This window comes from Rhea americana, unplaced genomic scaffold (genome assembly GCF_003343005.1).
Source record: "Rhea americana isolate MKP2758 unplaced genomic scaffold, rheAme1 scaffold_9, whole genome shotgun sequence".
In the NCBI taxonomy this organism is placed as follows: domain Eukaryota; kingdom Metazoa; phylum Chordata; class Aves; order Rheiformes; family Rheidae; genus Rhea; species Rhea americana.
In genome coordinates, this window is record NW_028187088.1 from 2,765,757 (window position 1) to 2,786,799 (window position 21,043).

General features: G+C 36.8%; 1 protein-coding gene across 2 annotated transcripts in view; it reads right to left on the bottom strand.

Moving 5' to 3' along the window:
• Positions 1 to 18,461: 18,461 nt before the first annotated feature.
• The window catches only part of AEBP2 (AE binding protein 2), a 51,882-nt gene continuing 49,300 nt past the window's right edge, over positions 18,462 to 21,043 (bottom strand). For both annotated transcript variants that reach the window (XM_085323974.1, XM_085323973.1), the window contains one exon: positions 18,462 to 20,531. In XM_085323974.1, coding sequence (XP_085180100.1) covers positions 20,501 to 20,531 — 31 coding nt within the window. In that variant the 3' untranslated portion in view covers positions 18,462 to 20,500. The remainder of the gene's footprint in view (positions 20,532 to 21,043) is intronic.

The following is a 21,043-nucleotide window of genomic DNA, read 5'->3' on the forward strand; positions in this document are numbered from 1 at the left end:
GGAAACACAGGGCATGCACGTGACTCCAAAGGACGTCACTATTCAAAAGACTACAGTACTCCTTCAGAAGGGCCTTACGCACACCTACCAGGAGATCCGGGCTGACTTGTATTTGAAGAACTGTTTTTCTTGAAAAGCCTCTTTTGTGCATCTCAAGAATGGAATTATTGGCATGTCCTGGTAGAATGAAACAGAGGTACCATTGTTGTAGAGCTGCTTTAAAAAATTTCTTAGACTGAAAGAAAAACAGCTGGAGTCACAGTTGGATCAAAAGCAACTGAAGTTCTTGGGCTTGYATCCATTAGTTGGAGGTGAAACTGACACAAACTCCCTGTTCCACAGAGCTCTGGCAGTCTCCTGGGAACTGTACTCACCTCCCAAGATATTAATAAATAAATAAAAGCAGCAAGCCCAGACCTCCCGCACCATCTTTTTTGACATAATAGTCCACACTTGGGTGGTCCAATTCGTAAGTCAGCCTCTCTCTTATGACAGTGAAAAACACTAACTCATGCTTCTGAAAACTTAGTATAGCTCCCCAAAAGATAGGAAAAAGAAACAGAACRTAAGTGTAAAAGCAACTTAAGTGCTTGGAAAGGAAGGACAAGGGGGGCAAAAAAAGTAATTAGAAGTTTAGCTTAGTCTGGGCTCCCCACCWCCCAAGTGCATTTTTATTCTTTTGTCTGTCTCTTTTTGTTTTAAATGACCAAGTGTAGAATAATATTGGCAGGGACAGTGTCTTGTCCCCCGCTTCAGAACCTCRCTGAATCCAGATTTGCTAAGTGTCAAACACTCAGCATTTTCTTTCCAGAAAAATGCCTTTTCCTGAGGGGAAGTGCGAAAACCTGCAGTGATTTCTTTCTCTTACTTTATCCTCAGGCTACAGTTCGGACTTTTACATTTCTCAGTCATGGTTATTTGAACAAGGGCTTGCAATTCACCCTAGAATATAATCTGTGCTTGCAGTATGACAGTGCAAAGTCAGTTCTTCCCCAAGTCACAMATAGAACAAACATTCACACTTCAAGAGCTTGCCTGTGTTGTWCGTAATCCTTATTAGAAACCAGACCAGAGACTGTTCCCAAAGCCTAGAACAAAGGAGTCATAACACCAGTCCCCTGCTGCTGTAATTGGGAATCCATTTAAAAATAAACAATTTTATACATACACATATATACGCACAYACATACATACATACATATACATATATATATTTCAGGAGCAAGATGACTCACCTCCTCCTCCTAGTTCTAATTAGGAAGCTTAACTGGAACAGGTTTAACATTGTAGGGCTATAGRCTCAAATCCCAATAACAAAATATTTAGGAAAAAATAGATTTAACATTCAAAGGTTGACTTTGCAGATAAGTAGGATTTATTGCAACCTCACGGTTGTAACCTCATGGTTTCATACAGCTTACCTATTTTATGAAGACTCCTGTTAGACTTGATACCATGAGACTGSTAATGATAATACATGCTTTCACCCATACTACCAGTTTGAAGGCAAMCTTGTCTATTGATCATTAAAGGTTATTTTCATCTAACCAATCTTGTAATGTACTGGGGAGACAATCCTGATGGATCTCACTTTCACTACACCTTTCAGGTGCGCATGATCAGCGATTTCACATTCCTTTGAAGATCCATGTATTCACCAGACACTGGCCCATCCAAAGACTGTTTTCAGATCAGGTCTGAGGGGTGTATGAGAAAGTTTGTTCTGCTGCTTTTCTCTAAATATACCTAAAATACCTGGTTACAAGTTTATCAAYGGCAATTAACAAAGTTAGATCATTCAATAACTTGCACTGATGTAATGATACTAAAAACTCACCAATGGAGTTGCGTAGAACTTGGTTGCTAGGGCTTCTGACCACATCGGTTTTACTAGCAAGATCAGGACTTTCCCTGCAAGCTCTTTGGATTGGGATTCATTTGCCCTCAATTATAAAAACATATTTTTTCAGTACTTAATCAGTCAAAACATGCACTTTCTATCCAAGGCCATCTCCTTAATTTAAAAGTATTTCAATATATAGAATATTCTGAGCTCTACTCCACTGGCARTCTTGCAAAATGAGGTGTAAGACATCTACAGACAGCTTTACATGTTAGCAAGTTTAATGATTTCAAGTTTTGTTTTGWAAATCCCAATAGTGTACTAAAACACACTTGACATCAAATAATAAACAACATATTTTTTACTGGATGGAAATGATGGAATCCAGGTACCTGAAAACAGACACTCTTAGTTTAGTTCATCACTTGAAAGACATTGGAGCAAAAATTCAACTACAACAAGTCCCATGTTTTACTTGTTTCATATGATAGTCTACAATAAAAAGACCAGTTACAGAGCCTGATTTGTTTCATAAAGTAAACTGCACAAAATGGGAACGAACTGCCGAAACTGTCTGTATACTTGATTACTTTGACTGCATGTTCACAGCCAGCTTACCCCATTCTACAGCAACTTCCTTCCTTCAGACTAAACAAGAGAGACCAGCAGTTGAAAGGAGACAAAAGTTTTTGTTGAATACTCAGTCTGTCAAATGTGCACACAGGACAAGAAACCTAATTTGAAGGAGAGGGCATGCAGAAGTCAGTAGCAGGTCAAATTAAGTTGTTTGATGATGTCCTGTAAAGAATTTCCATTAAGGACATGCCATCCTATCAGACTACGTAGAACTTGTTAGGTTTCAACTTCCTTACAATCTCCCATTTTTGCTGTAGCTTGCCTGTGTATAACAGAGAATAGTTCTTCTGCTGCAGTAGGAAASGCTGCGAGTCCAGCTAAACCAGTGAAAGAAATTACTGTCAGTGCCGATGGGCAATGGCAGCATTGCTGCCACTGTGCCAGCACTCTAATCAGGTATATCTGCCATGAATAAAACCACCCCATCTGGCAGGCTGACGAGATAAGTTGAATAACATATTACTAATTAGGCTCAGCTAAGCACCAAACTCGAKTGCAGTGAAGAATGAAGGTGTGTTTTGAATTTGAAGATTTTGAAGATGTATTTTGAAGATGTATTTTGGATAACAAAAGAAAAAATAAAAGCTATCCAACTGAATTAACGTTTCTTCCAGGAATAGGAAGCAAGTTCAAGGATACAAATTATTGAGGCGTTTAAAGCAAAAAGATTTCGTGGATATATCCAAAAGAAATAAATTCAAAATATGACAAGAAATACCATCAAAGACACCAAACCACTGGTAAGACTTTGGGTCTTAGGAGTCATTCTTAGTACCATTTACCTATCAGAACAAGAAGAATCAGAACACCGTAGCAGCGCAGAGTGCTACAGCAATCTGACTGATTTGGGCACTAAAACAAATTTACGCAGAGACAGAAAATGGAACTTGGAGTTTTCTGATCCACAGCCTGGGCCGTAAAAATTGTATTGCTTCTTTAAGAACATACACATGAAAAACRTTGCGTGCTCTGCTTGCATATATACGTCTAGTGTAGTCAAGGAAAGGACATTCAATATCCTTCAGTGGAGATGTTCAAATTTATCACTGAAGTAATGGCATTTATAAGCGTATTTTCTGTAGCAGCTGTTTTACAGCCTGGTTTCAAACCCTAGTTAACTTCGTGGTTTGGTCTTATACCACAGGTAGATGGAACTTCCAGTGCTTCATATTTTATCACTAGATTATAATGAACTGCAGTCTGCTGATCACTAAATGCACYCTTATTCATGCGTGAAGAGCCTGTCTTTCATTCACAAACACGTTCATGCACATATTTCAGAAAAAGACTAGTTAATCTACCGCTGTCTGAGGGCTGAAAAACAAAGCCTGCACTGAAGAAAACTTACAAATTTTTCCTTTCATATAATCACCCCAAAGGMAGCTGCCCAATAAAATAGTCTTAACACAGTGAAAATTTTGTTAATTTAGAAATACTAGTACAGCTAACTCAAGCATCAGTCCCAAACACGCTGTACCCTCTGCTGCTAAAACAGGACTTTCCGATAACTTGTGTTTACTGAAATACTAGCTTAATGCATCAGCCCCTGCRTTTCTCATGGAACCTTGCTAAGAATAGTGAACAGGTCCAGAAGACTGGAGTCATTTGRGGTCATTTATCTAACAGTTTTAAAACAGATCAGGAATGTAGCTAAAAGGCTGCTGATGCCAGAAACCAGAAGTTCATACAAAGGTAACTCAGAGTCCCCTGAACCAACGGGGGGGTGGGGTGGGGGGGACGATACAGACATAAGGGAAGAAACATTGACAGGAATATAGACTACCATTTTAATATGGTTCTGGGCATTTTTTCCCTTCAGTGATAAGAGGGGGACTACTTTAAAATTGCTAAAACAACACATGGTTACTTTCAGGCTCTTTTCTGGATCACCCCCTCCCCCTTAGCTCTAAAAGCATTTTTAAAGGACTTATAGCATCTGGAATAACAGGCACCATATATTATAGGATTTAGTAATTTGAACTGTAATCTGTCTTTACACTGAGAAAACCAAGAGCTTCTCCGTACAAGGAAAGTTTTACCATTACAATACACCAACAGAAGTTAAACTCATATAACAACATAAATAGAGTCGCCCTGCTGACTTTTTCAGTCTAGCTTGATGTCCTTTCTGACATGTATTTAACTGAAGAAAGCACCCTGACACCACTGTAGAAGAGTGACTAGAAGAAATTCACATCCTATGCCAGTATATTGGGCAAACTTCCTCTTTCAGACCCACATGTGCTAGCAGAAAAGCTCCGTCTTTCCCTCCTTGCCAGAGGCCACCAATACAGCAACTTATCAGACAAGTAAGACTTTAATTTTCTCCAGGTAATATCAATTATGTTAACCTGAACAGTTAAGACAGTTAATCTCATGTAACATAGAAGAGGCATTTTATACTTCTGTCCTTGAATAACACAGAAGTTTCCCTGGTCACTCCTTGATAACGCTGGTTTGAAAGAGTAAACAAAAAATGCCCCCTTGTTTTTACAATGCTTAGAATTAATTATTTTTCTTTCATCAAAACCTTTTAGAAAATTAGGAAAAACCTATGCATATTAACCAATAAAATAGAAATAAAAGTTCAATTCATCTGGTAAAAAACAGAACATAGAAATAAAAGTTGAGTTCATCTGGTAAAACACAGATGTATGCCTCATCTTGCCAGCTGAACAACTGGATKGGGTTCCAATTCGAGACCACTCCTCTGAAGCCAATTTTGCATCAATAAAGAAATTTGTCACAAAAATCCACTATAGCACATATCTGCTCTATCTCAGTGCTTGTCAATGTGGCTGCTTTTTGCTATCACAGTTAAAAAGAAATGATCCTTTGTGATTTTCTTCTACAGTGCATGGATAACTGAAATGCAACACAGAAAAAGTAACTTTGGATGCTTGGAAACACTTTMATTTTTACATTCACTATTAACTAGCAATATTAATATTTAAAGCAATGAGGAGTAGCAAGGTTTTAAAGGGCATATTCACTCACTCTTCTTTCATTTTTACTCAGTGATTTTGATCTCAGGATCAAATCTTGAGGCTCTCACTCAGTCCTCATGTGGACAGAAATCCTACCAACTCCTGCCACAGCTTTTGCTTGACAGCTGGCATAAGGTCTTCAGAGCATGTCCTGCAGAATTCTGACCTAGAAGATGGCAGATCTTCTGCCTCCACAACAACTTAGTTTAGCTGGAGGTGAACTCAGCTAAGGTCATCTCCCTTTACTGCCTCTCTTATTTTTTTAATCATACCGTTTATTAAAGTGCACACACACACACGTAATCGCACAACCCTTTGTCACATTTGAGTCACCTTTCTGACAAGGATGTAACAGTACCTTGCAAACATGCCATGCTTAGGCGAGGTGTCCCTTGATTGCCAAAAAGGAAAGGCAAGCAACCATTGCCAGCAAGTTTACTAATGATGCAGAAGCAGAACCCAGAGCTTAYGACTCCAAGACCTTTGCAGTCACCAGCGTCTTGGGAGGCTGCAGCACAGCTGAGCTAGAGGGGGTCTAATGAAACACGGAGGACTGCAGAGGTGAAACACGTGGAAGAGTCTGGAGTAACAATGTTGTCAGTAATGACATCCTATGAAGGAGAAAGTGACACAGACCAATGGAGGGTGCATATTAATTCTTTTTACTCTATTTTTTTTCTCTTAAACTTTGTCCTGAAAAGCCTCTAGATATAGATGATACCTTAGTATTAGAATTCTAATGAAGGTCAACTTGAAAGTTAAGAATGGAAGTAAACCAGCAATGTCAGACCGCCTCTAAGGCTTTTTGCTTCTGAACCATTTGTTCCTTTCCTGTGGGTCCCCTTTTTCCTTAAAGCACAGCACAACTTCTCTGGTGATAAARACAGCAAAAGAAGCCCCCAAACTGAAGCCAACTGATTTTCAAATGAGGAAGGAGGCAAAAAGGATGAGCAAGAAAGCAACGAGGTACTGGCTTTTGGATTTTGATTTTTAGAACATCTAGTCACTTAAATGCATATAATTTTTAAGATTAAGAACTAAAACTTTGTCCCTTAGATGAGAAATTGTGATGAAGTGCAGATCACAGGTTATATATTTAGTTGGCTACTCCATAAGCTTAAATTATGGTGGATACAAATGGATCACCTCATCCATCTGAAATAAAAGTGGAATTATCACTTGGCAATTTTGTTCTATATGGGACTGCAAAATATCTTGCCCATCTCTACTCTTTCGCATCACACGGGTTTAACATGTTGCAATATAAGAGAATGCAGAGCCAACATTATCTTTTATTTACAGAAGTGATAAATTAACCATTGCTAAGATAAAACCTGCCCAAGCAATCATTTCTTCTCACTGACCTCATGCTTAGGCACTGCTTGGAATGAAATGAAGTTCAGAAAGAGTCATCCATAATTGAAAACAAATGGTGACATTGCTCAAAAAAGATACACCAAAAACTAATTTGTAGCTTCAAGACAGAGGCTTCCTAAGTCCTGTGAAAACTTGAACCTCTTCTCAAAAAGCCAGCAGTATCTAGTGACAAGTTCCACCCAYCACCCACCAACTACACCCACCACCATTCAAGATGCGAAAACACCAACTTATATAATTGATTTTAACCAAAAGACAATCTGACACTTCTATAGCTTCTGATGAGTGCCTTGCTAACACACAATGACTGAAAATTACTAGCTGGGTCATTAGAAAACAACTTATTTTGTACAAACAGATTTCATGTGGCCATGGAGGCAGGGGGAAAACAGCTTTCACCAACAAGGCAAAATTACAAAAAGCATCCTTACCCTATTTTCAATCATGACTCATTTACCACTGTCTCATCTCATCTCCTCACCTCCCCCCCAGCTTTATTCAGTTAATCATCCACTGCCTTCCACACTATGGCAGAACAAGTACAGAAATTTTATATTTCTGCTTGGGCAGTATTTTGTATCCACTTTGGATGCCTACTCAGTTGAAAAGCAACACTGAATTTGCCTCAGATTCTAACATAGCTTAGAGGTTTTCCAAAAAGAATGTGAAGTCAAGTCTACTCACCATTAAATAAAGAACTGAATATATRGTGTCAAAGGAAAAAAAATGGACAAGAAAYCATCATTTTACCACCTTCTCCTTGCAAAGCCTTGACATAGCTAGAGTGAGATATAAGGCTAGGTCAGGACATCACCTCATCATACTTTTTATCAGTCATTAATATACCCATTATTTTCAGTCTTCCCAGTTGTGAATAAAAACTAATGACCCAAGCATACATTACATATTGATCTGTACTTGAGACTGCAGACATCCTGAGACTATTAGCACAAATATGGCATATCAGAAACTTTCTGGGAGGAAGAGGATGACTGTTTATCATTTATACCAGAAGAGGGGATATCACTGGCAAGTTTAGGAAGGAAAAGACGTGACTCTGATTTAAAACAAACAAACAAACAAAAAAAACCAAAAAAAAAACCAACAACAAAAAAACCCAATTATCAGAATCCCTAGGAAGCTACAGAAAGGGTGATGATAGCTGGGCATTTTCCAGACAACTGCTGAAAGAAGAAAAAAGAGGGCTGTAACCAAAAGAACACTGATACGAGATAAGGCTCAGCTGCTGTAATTCCTCACTGGTATTGGTCTAGTTGGAGAATGCAGCCAAGCCACTGCTATTCCCCCCCCCCCCACATCCAGCTATGCAGGATCATCTCTGAGATGCCAACTTAAAATGTTCAACCTTTCTTACAAGGAATGAAACTGTGTTGTATCATCCATCTTTCATTTACTAGAGGATAATGGTTATGTAAATAGTTACTGCAAAACAATAGCTGCACAACAATATTTTGGAGCAGACRCCATTAGATACCTCACATTACTGAATAAATACTGTAGAAAGCAAACCAACTGTAACCCCACTTCTCAAAGAAAGGATTTCACCCAGAGAAGCCCTATGAATACCAGCATGATATTCATAAGATTTCTTATGTCTTCTTGCTGCCATCACTTCAGTGTTTCTGCTGGACAATTCTGAGGGCAACTGCAGGTCTGAGTTGGAAAAGGAGCCAAGTCACTGCACTACGCCATCTTCCAGCACTACGACAGACGACCAAAYGAGGGGAGAGGTCTGGGAAGATTTCGGCACATGCAAAGTGATAGCACAAGCCCATTCTAGTCTAACAAAGGTTTCTCCTTCGAGTAATGTGAACAAGGAAATAATGGAAAAGAGAAGCTTCAGCATGGGAAATAGTACCAAGCAAAAAGTCTTAGTCTTTAATCTCCACATACTGCTTTAATCCTGCCTGGTATGTAGTTACTCATTTTATAGATTTAAAAAAAGAAAAAATCTGTATTTTTTTCTTTTTAAAGGACTATTCAGATACAGAAGAAATGCCATGATTCTGATTTGTATTGCRTTTTACCAGCACTGTTATCCAAATTCTGATACAAAAAACTTTGCAATTGGCAGGAAATTTCAGAATTTTTTTTTTCCAAATCCATGCTGAAAGTATCAAATTTTACTTGAGGGGAGGGGAGGAACTACTGATCTGATTGGCTAAAGAAATACATTTCATGTGCAACATACTGAAATAATAAATATAGAATTTATAAGTATTCTTCTTGTCATATCCTTTTAGGGAAATAATCACAGGTCAAAGGGCAGTCTAAGGCATTGCTGGGAAAGAAAACATGATTAGCAAAAGAGTGATCAAGTACCATAATTAGCCAATTTTAAAGAACTTGATAATGCTCATTTTTCTTAATAAAGTGAAACATTCCTTTAAAGTACTTTCACTTGTATTCCATTGCATAGAAAGATAGAGTAGTTTCTGTTCTCATCTGCAATGTCCAAGATATAAACTAACCAATATGAAAAAGTTAGGAGTTAGGCTGTAATTCCATCCTGCGTCAAAAGACAATAAATTACATACAAGGAAACTGGTTCAGAAAAGCAAGTAAACAGCCCAAGCAATAGCACTACTGTGTGCTATACTTTATTTATGTATCATCATAGCATAGTAGATTGCTGCCATCTTTTGGTTATAGAAAGCTATGAAACATTTTTAAAACTTTTACCAAGAATTCACACACAAGGTAAACACATTCTGTGTGGTCCTAGGATCTGGGAGGATAGTGGCGTGGAAGAGAAACATCATTCTTATTTATGAATTATGAAAACTGCAGTGTGTGGTTGCATTTCTTGACAACTATGTTATTTTTCAGCTTAAAATATCTTTGTAAAATCATGAATTCAGTCTACCTATCACTGAAATCAGCTACTACTGGAATGCATATAATGCTTGTTAATTATGAAATACATTCTAAGACTGAAATTAACAAGTATACTAGCCAAAAAAAAACAGCACAGGAGAAGGTTTCAAGGCGATAAATGCACGTGAAAAAAAATACATACATAGATATATCTATCTCAGAAACTACAATGGGCAGTTTACTGTACAGTCTCTCATGGATTACTCAGATGAGGCATTAGCAGAGTTAAAGCTTTTAGTTTGTACTTTTGCCCACAGTAATTCAGTTCTGAACAAAAAAGGGAACTAAGCGATTTCCTTTAAGGCAGAGGCATCTTTACACCCCACAAACAGCTCTTYTAAAGTTTTACAGCACACTTTTAACTTTTACCCTTATCTACTCACTTTAAAGGCTATCACTAACTAATCAATGAGAACTAAATTATAGAAAAAAAAAATACTCCTTCCTAATTACAGTATGTGGTAACTGACCAGATCATCACTGCTCTTCCAGAAAGATTTAATGAAATCACATAGACAGGGTTGCTTTCTAAGACAACTACACATTGCAGTCTCATATTGTTAGTATAAGTTATTGAAGAAGCTAATAGTAGGTATGGATCATGAACTGGAAAGGAAGTTTGTCCACAAAAGGACAGAAAGTAAAATTCTAGTTTTCCTCCACATCCAGCAGAAGCATGTTTTAGAACCAAAGCTTAGACAGAAATATTTCCAAAGACATCACTTGACAGAGAAGGCCAAAATGTGATCATTTGCAACATGCTCTTATTTCTTACTGATGCATTTTCATTACTTCAAATGAATTTGTCAATGTTTAGTTCCTCTGCTGCCACCATGCAGACCTATGCAGCCTACATTAGCACTTGAGTGTTCCTCAAGTAGGGAGTAAGTGAGCAAGCAAATCTAGGCTGTTTTAGCCACGGGAAAATATTTGCAGACTCTAAGGTCTGACACTACTATACAAATCCTCATCCTTCAAATCAGCAGCTGCAGAAGAAATAGCTACAATGAAGTTTCAGTCTTTATACCTCTTACCCTCCTTTTTCAATGCTATAAAATCCAATCAAATGTTATTGGTATCAGACAGCAAGTGTGTCTGGTCAGGGATAACATGGGAGTACACAAAACCACAAAGCAAAGCATGCATAGAAAGCAATGTCGCAYCATGCCTTTGAACACTGAGAGTAACATGTTTATTAAGTAATTACACATTAATTTGCTCACTGTCAGCAGAACATCTCTTGACATCCTTTTATGTTTCCCCACCTCCCTACTCATTTAAAAAGAAAGGATCCAGCTGCAAGCAGCTGCTAATTAAATAGTTTGGCTTTCAACTACAGTCACTGTATGCGCACATCTGCTGTACTATAAACACTATTTTAAGTGTAACTGACGTATTTTCCATGCTCTAAGAGAGAGTATCTATGACACAAAGAAAGAAAAAGTAAATAGTGTCCAATATTGCCTCATATTCACTAGAAAGTAAAAGCTGTAAAGTGTTGTTTAAAATTAAGCAGTCTAAGATGTCTTTATTTCTAAGGGACAATCTTTAATTCTACATTCCAATATTGTGGTCAACACATTTACTGATTTTTTGGCCTTCAAATTGTGTAAATCCAAACATAAAATATATCTAGCCACTTATATTTTAGTGCCTGTATTGAACATTTTGGCTTAAATGACTTACAAGCAACGTCCTGCCCCACTCCTCGATTTCACAGTCTGGGTTTCAGACTTGAACTGAAACAAGGCAAGACATCCATAATAAAATCCTTCTAAAGTTAATAAGGCACTAGGCACCAAGGTAAATTGCCTGTAAAAATCTCACTGAGCTATGTGAGCTTAGACATAATGTGGATGAAAAAAGACTCACAAAAGACCTGGCTTAACAATGACATTGAGGCAAATTAAAGCAGAGTTTGATCAATAGCATTAAACACCTAGTACTATTACTGAATTAGTTTTTGACTATATAATCATTGTGTGTTACTAGTACGCAAACACTTCATGYGTCCCTTTTAGAACTCTGTTGTAGATCATGAAGTGATTAAATTTACATGGCCCCTGGTTAGACTAGTACAGCTTCTGGATATTAAGTTGCATCATTTTCATTAAGATTATTGCAGCTAAAGTAAAGCACTGCGCAARAATGCTGCATCAATAAAAATATAGTATAGTGTGGCCAAACATCCTGAATATTTCACTGATCTGAAAGCTGACTGATCCAAAATGACTATTGTCTGAGAGAACTTTAAGGAACTTTTGTCCCTTCTGCTGGATATCGCTGAAAGCTGCTGTTCTCACAAGCCAGTATTAGAGAAGGAAGTACATTTCTGTTCAGATTCACACATCTCCCTAGAACAGTAAACATTCCTCTCAAATATGAGCAKTTCAGCTCAGCTTGCTTGACCGAACCATAAACTTACAAGTCAAAGAAAAATCCCTGGCTGTACATTTTCTTGCCTCAGTCTGTTCRTCATAAGGGCTGCTAATGACTCTCTGCCTTAAATCGAAAGCAGCTATTCCTCCCCACAGTAAATACATGATGAGATCTTTTACAGTGACATCCACTGAGATGAAAAACTCTGTCAAAATACTGAGATGAAAGGATATTAAAGAACTTTTGAATGGCATCCAGTAGACAGTACTCAAAAGCTTCTGTAAGCAAACCAGCCCAACTGGATTTCAGCTGTGATAAATTTCAACTTTGAGGAAGCAAAATTAGTTCAGGRGCAATAACTTCTTGAAAACATCACAGATGAAGCCCTTTGGAATAGTTTAGCTGTTTTTTCTTGGTGAACAAGTCCAGATACTGGATTGTCATATCTGACACCATGGAATAGAGAAGTCTAGTCCATAATACTCAGCATCAGCCTGGAAAGTTCATACTCTCTCGAATTCAGCCTTTCTCCTATGACTGTCACTAGCAATGCCAAATCCCAGTCACCTAAGGACCAGACAGCAACCCTTTCTTTGGTTATTTTGCCATCTCTTCAAACATTGCTTTCCAGGCTGAGGCTTCTGCTCATCTGCAAATTCTTGGAGCAAAGATTTATTTCCTCCATTTATTTTATTTTTAAAATCTCCTAATGAGGTGCTTCTTTCACCCCGATTTGGACCTGTCCAGTCAATTCCAATACCTTTTTTTGCTTACCAATACCCAACAAGATGTTAACTTCCCCTGTCTCATATAATTTCACCAGACAAGAAATTTAAACCTATAAAAATAAAATAATCCATCATGCTCTCTCATGTGCATCTTAAAATGCAAACAGTGTTCACAAAAACCTCTAAAAATCCTGTGCTTGGGCAGTGAAAGTAGCAGTGGCTGGGCYGGAATGACATTTTTCTTGTCTCTTTAGTTTAAAATGCTGGAAAACAGTAAACAAACAAAAAAAAAATGCATAGAATCTTAGAGCAGAAACCTAGACCATAGTTCTTCCAGCTCTCATCTCTAGACCACAGACCTTGGTTCTATCCAGCCTAGAACCAAGCCCAGTATTCCTAAGTCTCATCATTCATCAACAGACATCAAACTTGCAAGTAGCACTTCACTCCCCCTCTTGCTTCTAGGTCTGCATCAAAGGTAACATCCACTGCTGGTCTCAATTACTCTCTTGGCCCCAATAGTACAGCTCAGCACAATGGTATCACACCTTCCAATCCTGCTATACCCTTGCAGATTATCATAAAATACTGTACACTGGAATTAGTATTATATTTTAAAATGCTTAACAAATTACAAATAAAAAGTACCTTAAGATGAGGTTACCAGCAAGTTTTCAAAAATGAGGGCAGGCAAGAATTACAGGTTCATCTGGAACTTTACTTTGGTCCTCCTCTGTGCACGCATTTACAGCATAAATGTATGAGCACAAAAATACTGCAGGCCAGGCAACTTAGTGTACAAAAAAGACTGGACAGAAAACAATGCTTTGTAATCCCTGAAATTTAACCAGCCTGGTTAAGAGGTAAACAGAGATACGTTTTGTTAAAAAAGCAGCCATTCCTCAAGAATTCTGATAAAATTAGGTCAGAGCTCAAAATAATACCTGCCCTGTAGATTATTGTGGCAGTATAAAAACTAAGACAGCTGGACACAAGAGTCTAAGGAAAACTTTTCACTGCAAGGACAGCTGATGTATAAAAGCAGAAAAACAAACTGTCAGTGTTGCCATTTCCAACCAAACAGCCCAAGGTACAGGTTGCAACACTGGTTTACACTCTTACCTGGAAAGTCAAAACCCACTGCCCCTCTTTCCTGGAACCCAAGATCTGTTTTAAACACAAAACATATGTCTCTTTTTCCCCTCTAGTGGAAGATTTGCCAGCATAACTAAATGATTATCTGTATTTTGTCAACTACATTCAAGGAACAGTAACAGAATAAATGGTGGAAAAAAATCCTAAACCTCTGGAATAAGTGGTTTATTGTTGGTCAGATTTTAGTTCACAATCTGCGAGAAAGAATAATTAAAATTACAATAATAAATTGCTTCAGCATTGTAAGCATTCTTCTTATTAGCATACCTCAGGAGAGTCAGCTCTAATATTTATGAACACTGGTCATTAATGCAGCGGTAGTCTTCTAACAATTATGACTATTGATTGTTAGCGTTACTTCAGTTTATTCCATGTGCTTGCAAGCAATTAGAATGTTTTAGAAAAAAGGGTTTTATTGAAAACACACAAATTAGTGGATATTCTTGATTTTTAAATAAMCTTTTCCCATCATACCRCTCAAACAAAACAAACAGTGCAGGTTTCTTTCCCCCGAATATGTACTTCAAAAATTTTCATCATAATTTGCTGCAACATAATTTACCAAAGAGCACTTCTTGCTTGCAATGAGTAAGTAGTAAGATAATTAAGAGACCTAAGACCTTAGGTCCYCCTCGCTTGACTAAAAAAATCCATATGGTATTAAGACCATCCTCTGTTGCTGTAATATTTYGTTCAATATATTTTCTTGTAGGGATCAAACTGTTTATTTTACTTTCAAAGCCATGTCCATATAAGAACTATTCACAGAAAGTTTTTAAATAAAACATTCTTATAGAAAATGGCTGAAAGAAACCATGATTAAGCTATCTTCTTTTTTAAAAGCTGACTTCCCTGGTGACTTTTTTTTCCTGCCGTACTTGTCATATGCTAAAGTGAGAAAAGAAATAGTTATGATTAGATCAGAATCTATTGATATCACTACTTAACAGTATATAAAAAAGAAAAATATACAAACTGTCATATACACTGCAATTGGGCCAAAATGTGAAAGTTACAGCAGCTTGAGAGAAACTACCTATATGTAACACATGTATTAGAAAGTAACTGATGTACTTCTGCTCCATCCTTTGAAGCATATTAGGTGGAACAAGATCCAGTATCAGGCAGCTGCACGTTGCCCCCCAAAGGATAGTAAATGGTCCCAGAAAATAATTTCCATATGCTTAAGCAAAAGGCAAAGACATCCTTCATTGCTCAGAAGTTGCTCATGAAAAATCCTGTTATTCAGCTTCAGAAAATGGTAAAAGTCAGGGCAACTTAYTCCAAAAGGACTAGTGATTCTGGTACAGATATTCAGGTGCACTCTAACTTTCAAAGAGGTAGATTCAGTACTTTATCTTCTGAGACACCTTTAAAGAGCAAGACATCCACAAACATTTGAAATTTCTGAAACTCCTTGTTATCATCCAAGGCTTAATGAGTAAGCATTTCATGCCCTTTTCTGACCAACATTCTCAGAATATCAATGTCTACCTTGAAAATAGACTTAAGTATCAAAAAATTAGAACACACATGTTCAGCAAGTATTAGGATAAGATGCAAACGCCATGATGGAGGAACTAAAGACATAATTCATCTGAAATAATTTCTCTTCCAGTTGCTACAAATTCAAACATAGGTCTTCAAGTCCAGACTGTAAGTTAAAAAAAAACACAGGGACAAATTCAGAGAGGGTAAATGAGCTACACGCAGAAGTTTTCAAAGCTTCTGTGCCCAACGTAACGTATTAACTCTCGTCTTCCATTTGCTGCATGCTTCACAATTCAACTGTCAGCAGCGCTGCCTTACAAATCATCCTTCTATTACCAATGGAAAGCAAGTCCCGCTAAGTCAAGCAATACATCACAGTGTACAAGTTCCAGTATAGAAGCTCAGATCAGCTTACCAGGCCCAGTCCCAGCCAGTGGAATTCAAGCATATTGTATTCCAAAATAAATGCAGACTAAAGCCCTAGGCCCAAGTTACTGCCGCAGCTGGTCAGTGTTCAAACAATTGCAGCCATCATCACATATGAACAGCTTGCTAAAATAATCAAAACTATCTGGCTAAGAGTATAGGCTGGGAGACAAATCCTGCTTAGTTCAGAATCACAGMAGCACAGAATGATTCAGGTCAGGAGGGACCTCAGAAGAGCTTCTAATCCAACCTCCTGCTCAGGGCAACACAAGACTGAATTCAGACCAGCTTGCTCAAAGTTTTGCCTGGGACTTGAAAACCTCCGAAGCCAGACATGTTACCACCTCTTGGAGTAATCTATTTCAATGCCTGACTGTCCTCACAGTGAAAAATATCTCCCACCTCAGTTGATGACCACTGACCCTCATCCTCCTGCTCTGTGCTCCTAAAGAGCCTGGTTCCACCTTCTTGAAAATTTCTTATGTACTGGAAGGCAGATGCTAAGATGCTCCAAAGCCTTCTCTTCTCCAGGATGAACTTACCCAGTTGCCTCAGCCTCTCCTCACAGACCACAAGTTCCAGTCCTCTGACCACCTTGGTGGCCTTCTGCTGGATTCACTTAAGTTTAGAAGCATCTGGGGGCTCCAAAACCAGATGTCATATTCTAGATGAGGCATAGTGATTGCACAGCAAAGGGAAACAATCTCTTCTCTCAATCTACAACCCAGGATGTTAGCAGCCTTCATGGCTGCCAGGGTGCTCTGCTGACTCACATTCAGCTTGCTTTCCATTGGGATCCCAGGTCCCTCTCAGCAGGGCTGGTAACCTGTCACTTAGTCACTGCACTTAATAGCTTGTAATGTTGCAAGGGCTTATTCCATCCCCTCCTGAAAAGATCTCTAGAAGGGAGATAGTAGGAACAAGTTGGGCAGAAATCCCCTGATGTGTTTTGGCAGAACTGGCTTCTTCTTTGGCCTTCATTTCCACAACCTGGTTCCCTCTTAGCCTTCCCCGTTATGTCAGGAAATTTTCAGTAGTTCAGCATGTATTTAAACTAAGGTTACCAACATTAATTAGGTGGTTCAAATTTAAGTTGCTTCAGGACCTTCTCATTACACCATACTTTTTCTATTTTTTTTCCATGACAAAGCCTAGAATCCAACATAGATTAAGATAGCAGAGATCCTGCAGAATGACGCAAAGAGGTCCCACACGAATAAGACACTTTTGATCCCGAGGAAGGAAGTCTTGCAACTAATGATGAAAACTAAGAAAATCTCCACCCAAATCAGAATATAGTTTATGCCCCCTTAAATTTACTGATTAATAAAGCTGTAGGAAATGCCATGAGATACCTTAATTATGATAATTTTCATTTTGAAAATCTTTTATAAATAAATTTAATTATTCTCTATAAAACTATAATATTTAATTTAAAATCCAAGTGTCATCAAGTATGTTTATTAAAATATTTACAATAAAATATAGCTTAATCATTTATAATTTTAAACAATAACACCTTAAGACCAAGTGACATACTTAGTTTCATGCTCAATGAGCACAGGAAAAACCCTGCATTTTAAAGAAGCAGAATTAAACGACTACTTTGCCATAATTTATTTTCAACTGCACAATTCGCCATTTTCTTTTGCTTACCTTCTGCTCTGTATTAAAGAAAATACAGAACCTCTGAGTGAAAAGAATGAATTTGTAATGTTATTAATTAAGCTAGTCTGGAAATAACTGTAGGTTTATCCTGATAACACCTTCTACAAAGAAAACAAACACTCCAGTTGGGAAGGAATCCATTCTGTGGGTATTTGGAGAACATATTTCAAAATAATTTATTTAGAAATATAGAGAGAAACCTCTCTTATATCCAGAAAGAACCTAGAACTACTCAAAACTTGTAAAAGTAATGATTTCATAACAATTTCAAGAATAAGGAAAAAGGAAGAAATTTTTCAGGAGAAAGTGACAAACTCCCTGGCATTCTATGCCAATTCCGTATGTCTGGTATTCTATCAAAACCAGAATACTACGCGCGCGCACACACACACACACACACACACACACAATCACACCATAGCTTTACTAGTAAGTGATTGTCACTTGAAACATAAAACAGCATCAAGTAATTACCTAATACCTAGAATACAAACAATCTGTAAGCATAAATTTTTTTATTAATTCATCTGGATAACTTCAAGTTAAAAAAAAATGCAAATATTCACTTACCTTTTCACTGCTAGGGAAAAATTTAATTTAATCCTGATATAGCCATCTGTTCCCAGATGTTTTGATTTTAAATTGACTTCTCCTTCCAAGACAGAGGTTGTATCATGATGACATCAGACTATTTTTTGCAAACCCAAGAGGAAAAAGTCACAATTTACATGAAAATACATGACTTGAATCCATGGACTCCCAATTATGTAAAGGTATGCATTTTGTTATATACAGAGGAAATAAAGAGATAGTGACTTTTTTGTATTTACTTTCAAAAACTTCATTGAAATCTTACAATTTTCAAGCTAATAATGAGGTTGTTTGCTCTGTTTTATTAGAAAAAATACTCAGGCAAGGTCTACAATCATCTGTCAATTGTAAATGACTTACAAGAAACTCATGAAGCAATAAAATTAAAAAAATACAAATACAAACTATATCTGAAACACTTCTATTTGGCAATTTTATAACAAATTCAAAAAAGAAACAAAGATTGCGGATTACTTTATAGGTACAGAAAAAGCAGTAGGTGAAGTGCTCAAGCAAAAAACAAAACAAAACACTGCATTTTTTCAAAAATAAAGTCACATCACTACATATTTTATGAATAATACCCTTATTAAACAACCATTCCAGAACATCTTATATTAGTGGTGCTTTTAATCTGCACTTCATTTTGTTTGATAAGATTTTTTTCATGTATATAAGTAACATTTTAACCCGTTGGAGCTAAGCAAAGCTCTCGTGTCAGTACCAATGCAGAATGCATTTGTATTATATTAAGATATGCTCACTTCTGCAACCAAAGGGTTACTTCTAAGTTTTATTCTATTTAATAAAAATTTAGTGTAAAAACTGCTGGTTATTAGATTCACTGTAGTAATTTCCTCCCCAATAAGGAGGACTAATTCTGCAGTTTGACTGCATATATCCATACAAATTTTACATATTAGTTCCTTCCAAGATCAAGGAAAAAACTAATTTCATTTTCACTATTAGAAAGAAGCGCCATGAATTAATTATGGGTACTATTCATCCCTCTAAGACTTCTGGGAAGGATGTTCAATGCATTTTTGTTCTTACAACAGATACTAACAGTAGTATATAGTCCCTTAGATATGTAAAAGAAGGTTTTTTATTGTTAAGGAAGGTGCTTTTTTAAACAATTCTTCTGGCAGCACTAGTGAATTACAATATCCTTCAATATTATTTCTACCATAGTATATACATTTTAACTTTCATGCTCTAGAAAAACATCTACAGTACATTTCATGATATAAAAATATATTACAAATCTGCTGAAATATTTACAAGCAATGTCCTATTATCTATATGCAACATTTTTGTCTCCATACAAAGACTAACAGGTTAGACACATCTCTATTTGTCAGTTAAAAAAATCCATGGCTTCTTGCTTATTAAGCAAGAAAGTGATTTTACTTTCCTTTTCAAAGCCAACTTTGGTGCATAAAGGATTGAATTTCTAGATTTTTTTTTTTWAAAAATACCATTTTCTTTACATCTAGAAAACATCAGGCCAAATAAAAAAAAGTATACTTTACAAGCGAATGGGGATCCTAAAGGGTCAAAAAAGTAAAATAAAACACCAATAACACTAATTGCTTAAGTAGAGGTTTTTCAAAAACCGTCCATTGATGCGGATCACATAAAAGTAGATCTCATTAACATACTTTACTACTCCTGAAAAGGGGGTCAGACATACTGCAACACTCGTTAACATCTTTAAACTGTACTATATGTATTCTTAGCCGTTTGGAAAAGACAAGCATTCCATCAACATCTGTTTAAACATTATAATTCAACATATCTTAGAGATCTGCAAAAGGACACAAGATTACAAATGACAAATGATTACTATCCACCATACTGAAAGGGCAACAAGATAATCCCTTGGTAGCTGTTTTACTGTCTGGGACGCGTTATAGTTCGTTATCATTGACAAGAAACCTAATAGCATGTTAACAGTTCTTGTGACAATTATGAGTAAATGGTGATGGTTACTTTTTCTTTTCATCAAATATAAACTATTGTATTCACTAAAGAAAAAAGCAGCTTAAAGAAGCAAGCATGCAAAGCCTTTTAGTTGTTCCACTAAGTTGCCAGAAGAGTGTTTGCTCAGTCTCCCACTGTACCATTCCATGAAAATGTGGATATACAGTAATATATTAATATATTCCACAGAAGCATCAACTTCATTCACAGAATGTTTACACTAAGCATAAATATTTATCAAAAAAAAAAAAAAAAAGATGGGATTTGACTAATGTGCAACTTTATTTCTAAATCCATTGTCAGTGACTAAGACTGCAGGTGTCCCCACTTGCTTGGTTTTACCTCTTCAATCTCTTCTGGGGCATTGTTCTGTAAAAGAAGATAGTGTGATTTTACATAAAAACTCTGAAACAAAAGTCTAAGTCAGCTAAAGTGTACTATGAAGTCATGATTATACACAATCTACTTTCATTTAATATGATTAAAACTGAAAACCATTTTATGTGAGCCCAAATTAGCATACATTAGAGACAATTATTATTTCAAACTTCCTACTGAAGTCATCATTGAATCATAAAATCAAGAGCTGTGTCTGAATTCTCTTAGCTACTTTTTCCCTATACAAAGTTTTGGTCTTCACCTTTATTTCTTTGATCTCATCTATAGCTGACCCCAAAGCTCTTTAATGACGTGCTGATCTATACTGCTAAAAATCTAATCCAACAAATTACGTGAAGGCATCTTAATTTTATTTGGAGAGGAGGCTCATTTTTCCCCAAGTATTTCATCCCCCAAATCATTTCATTTTTATTTTAAAAGGTTATTTTATCATTTTCAAATAAAAACAATCTATCAAGTTCTGCAAAGGTAATCAGTATAAA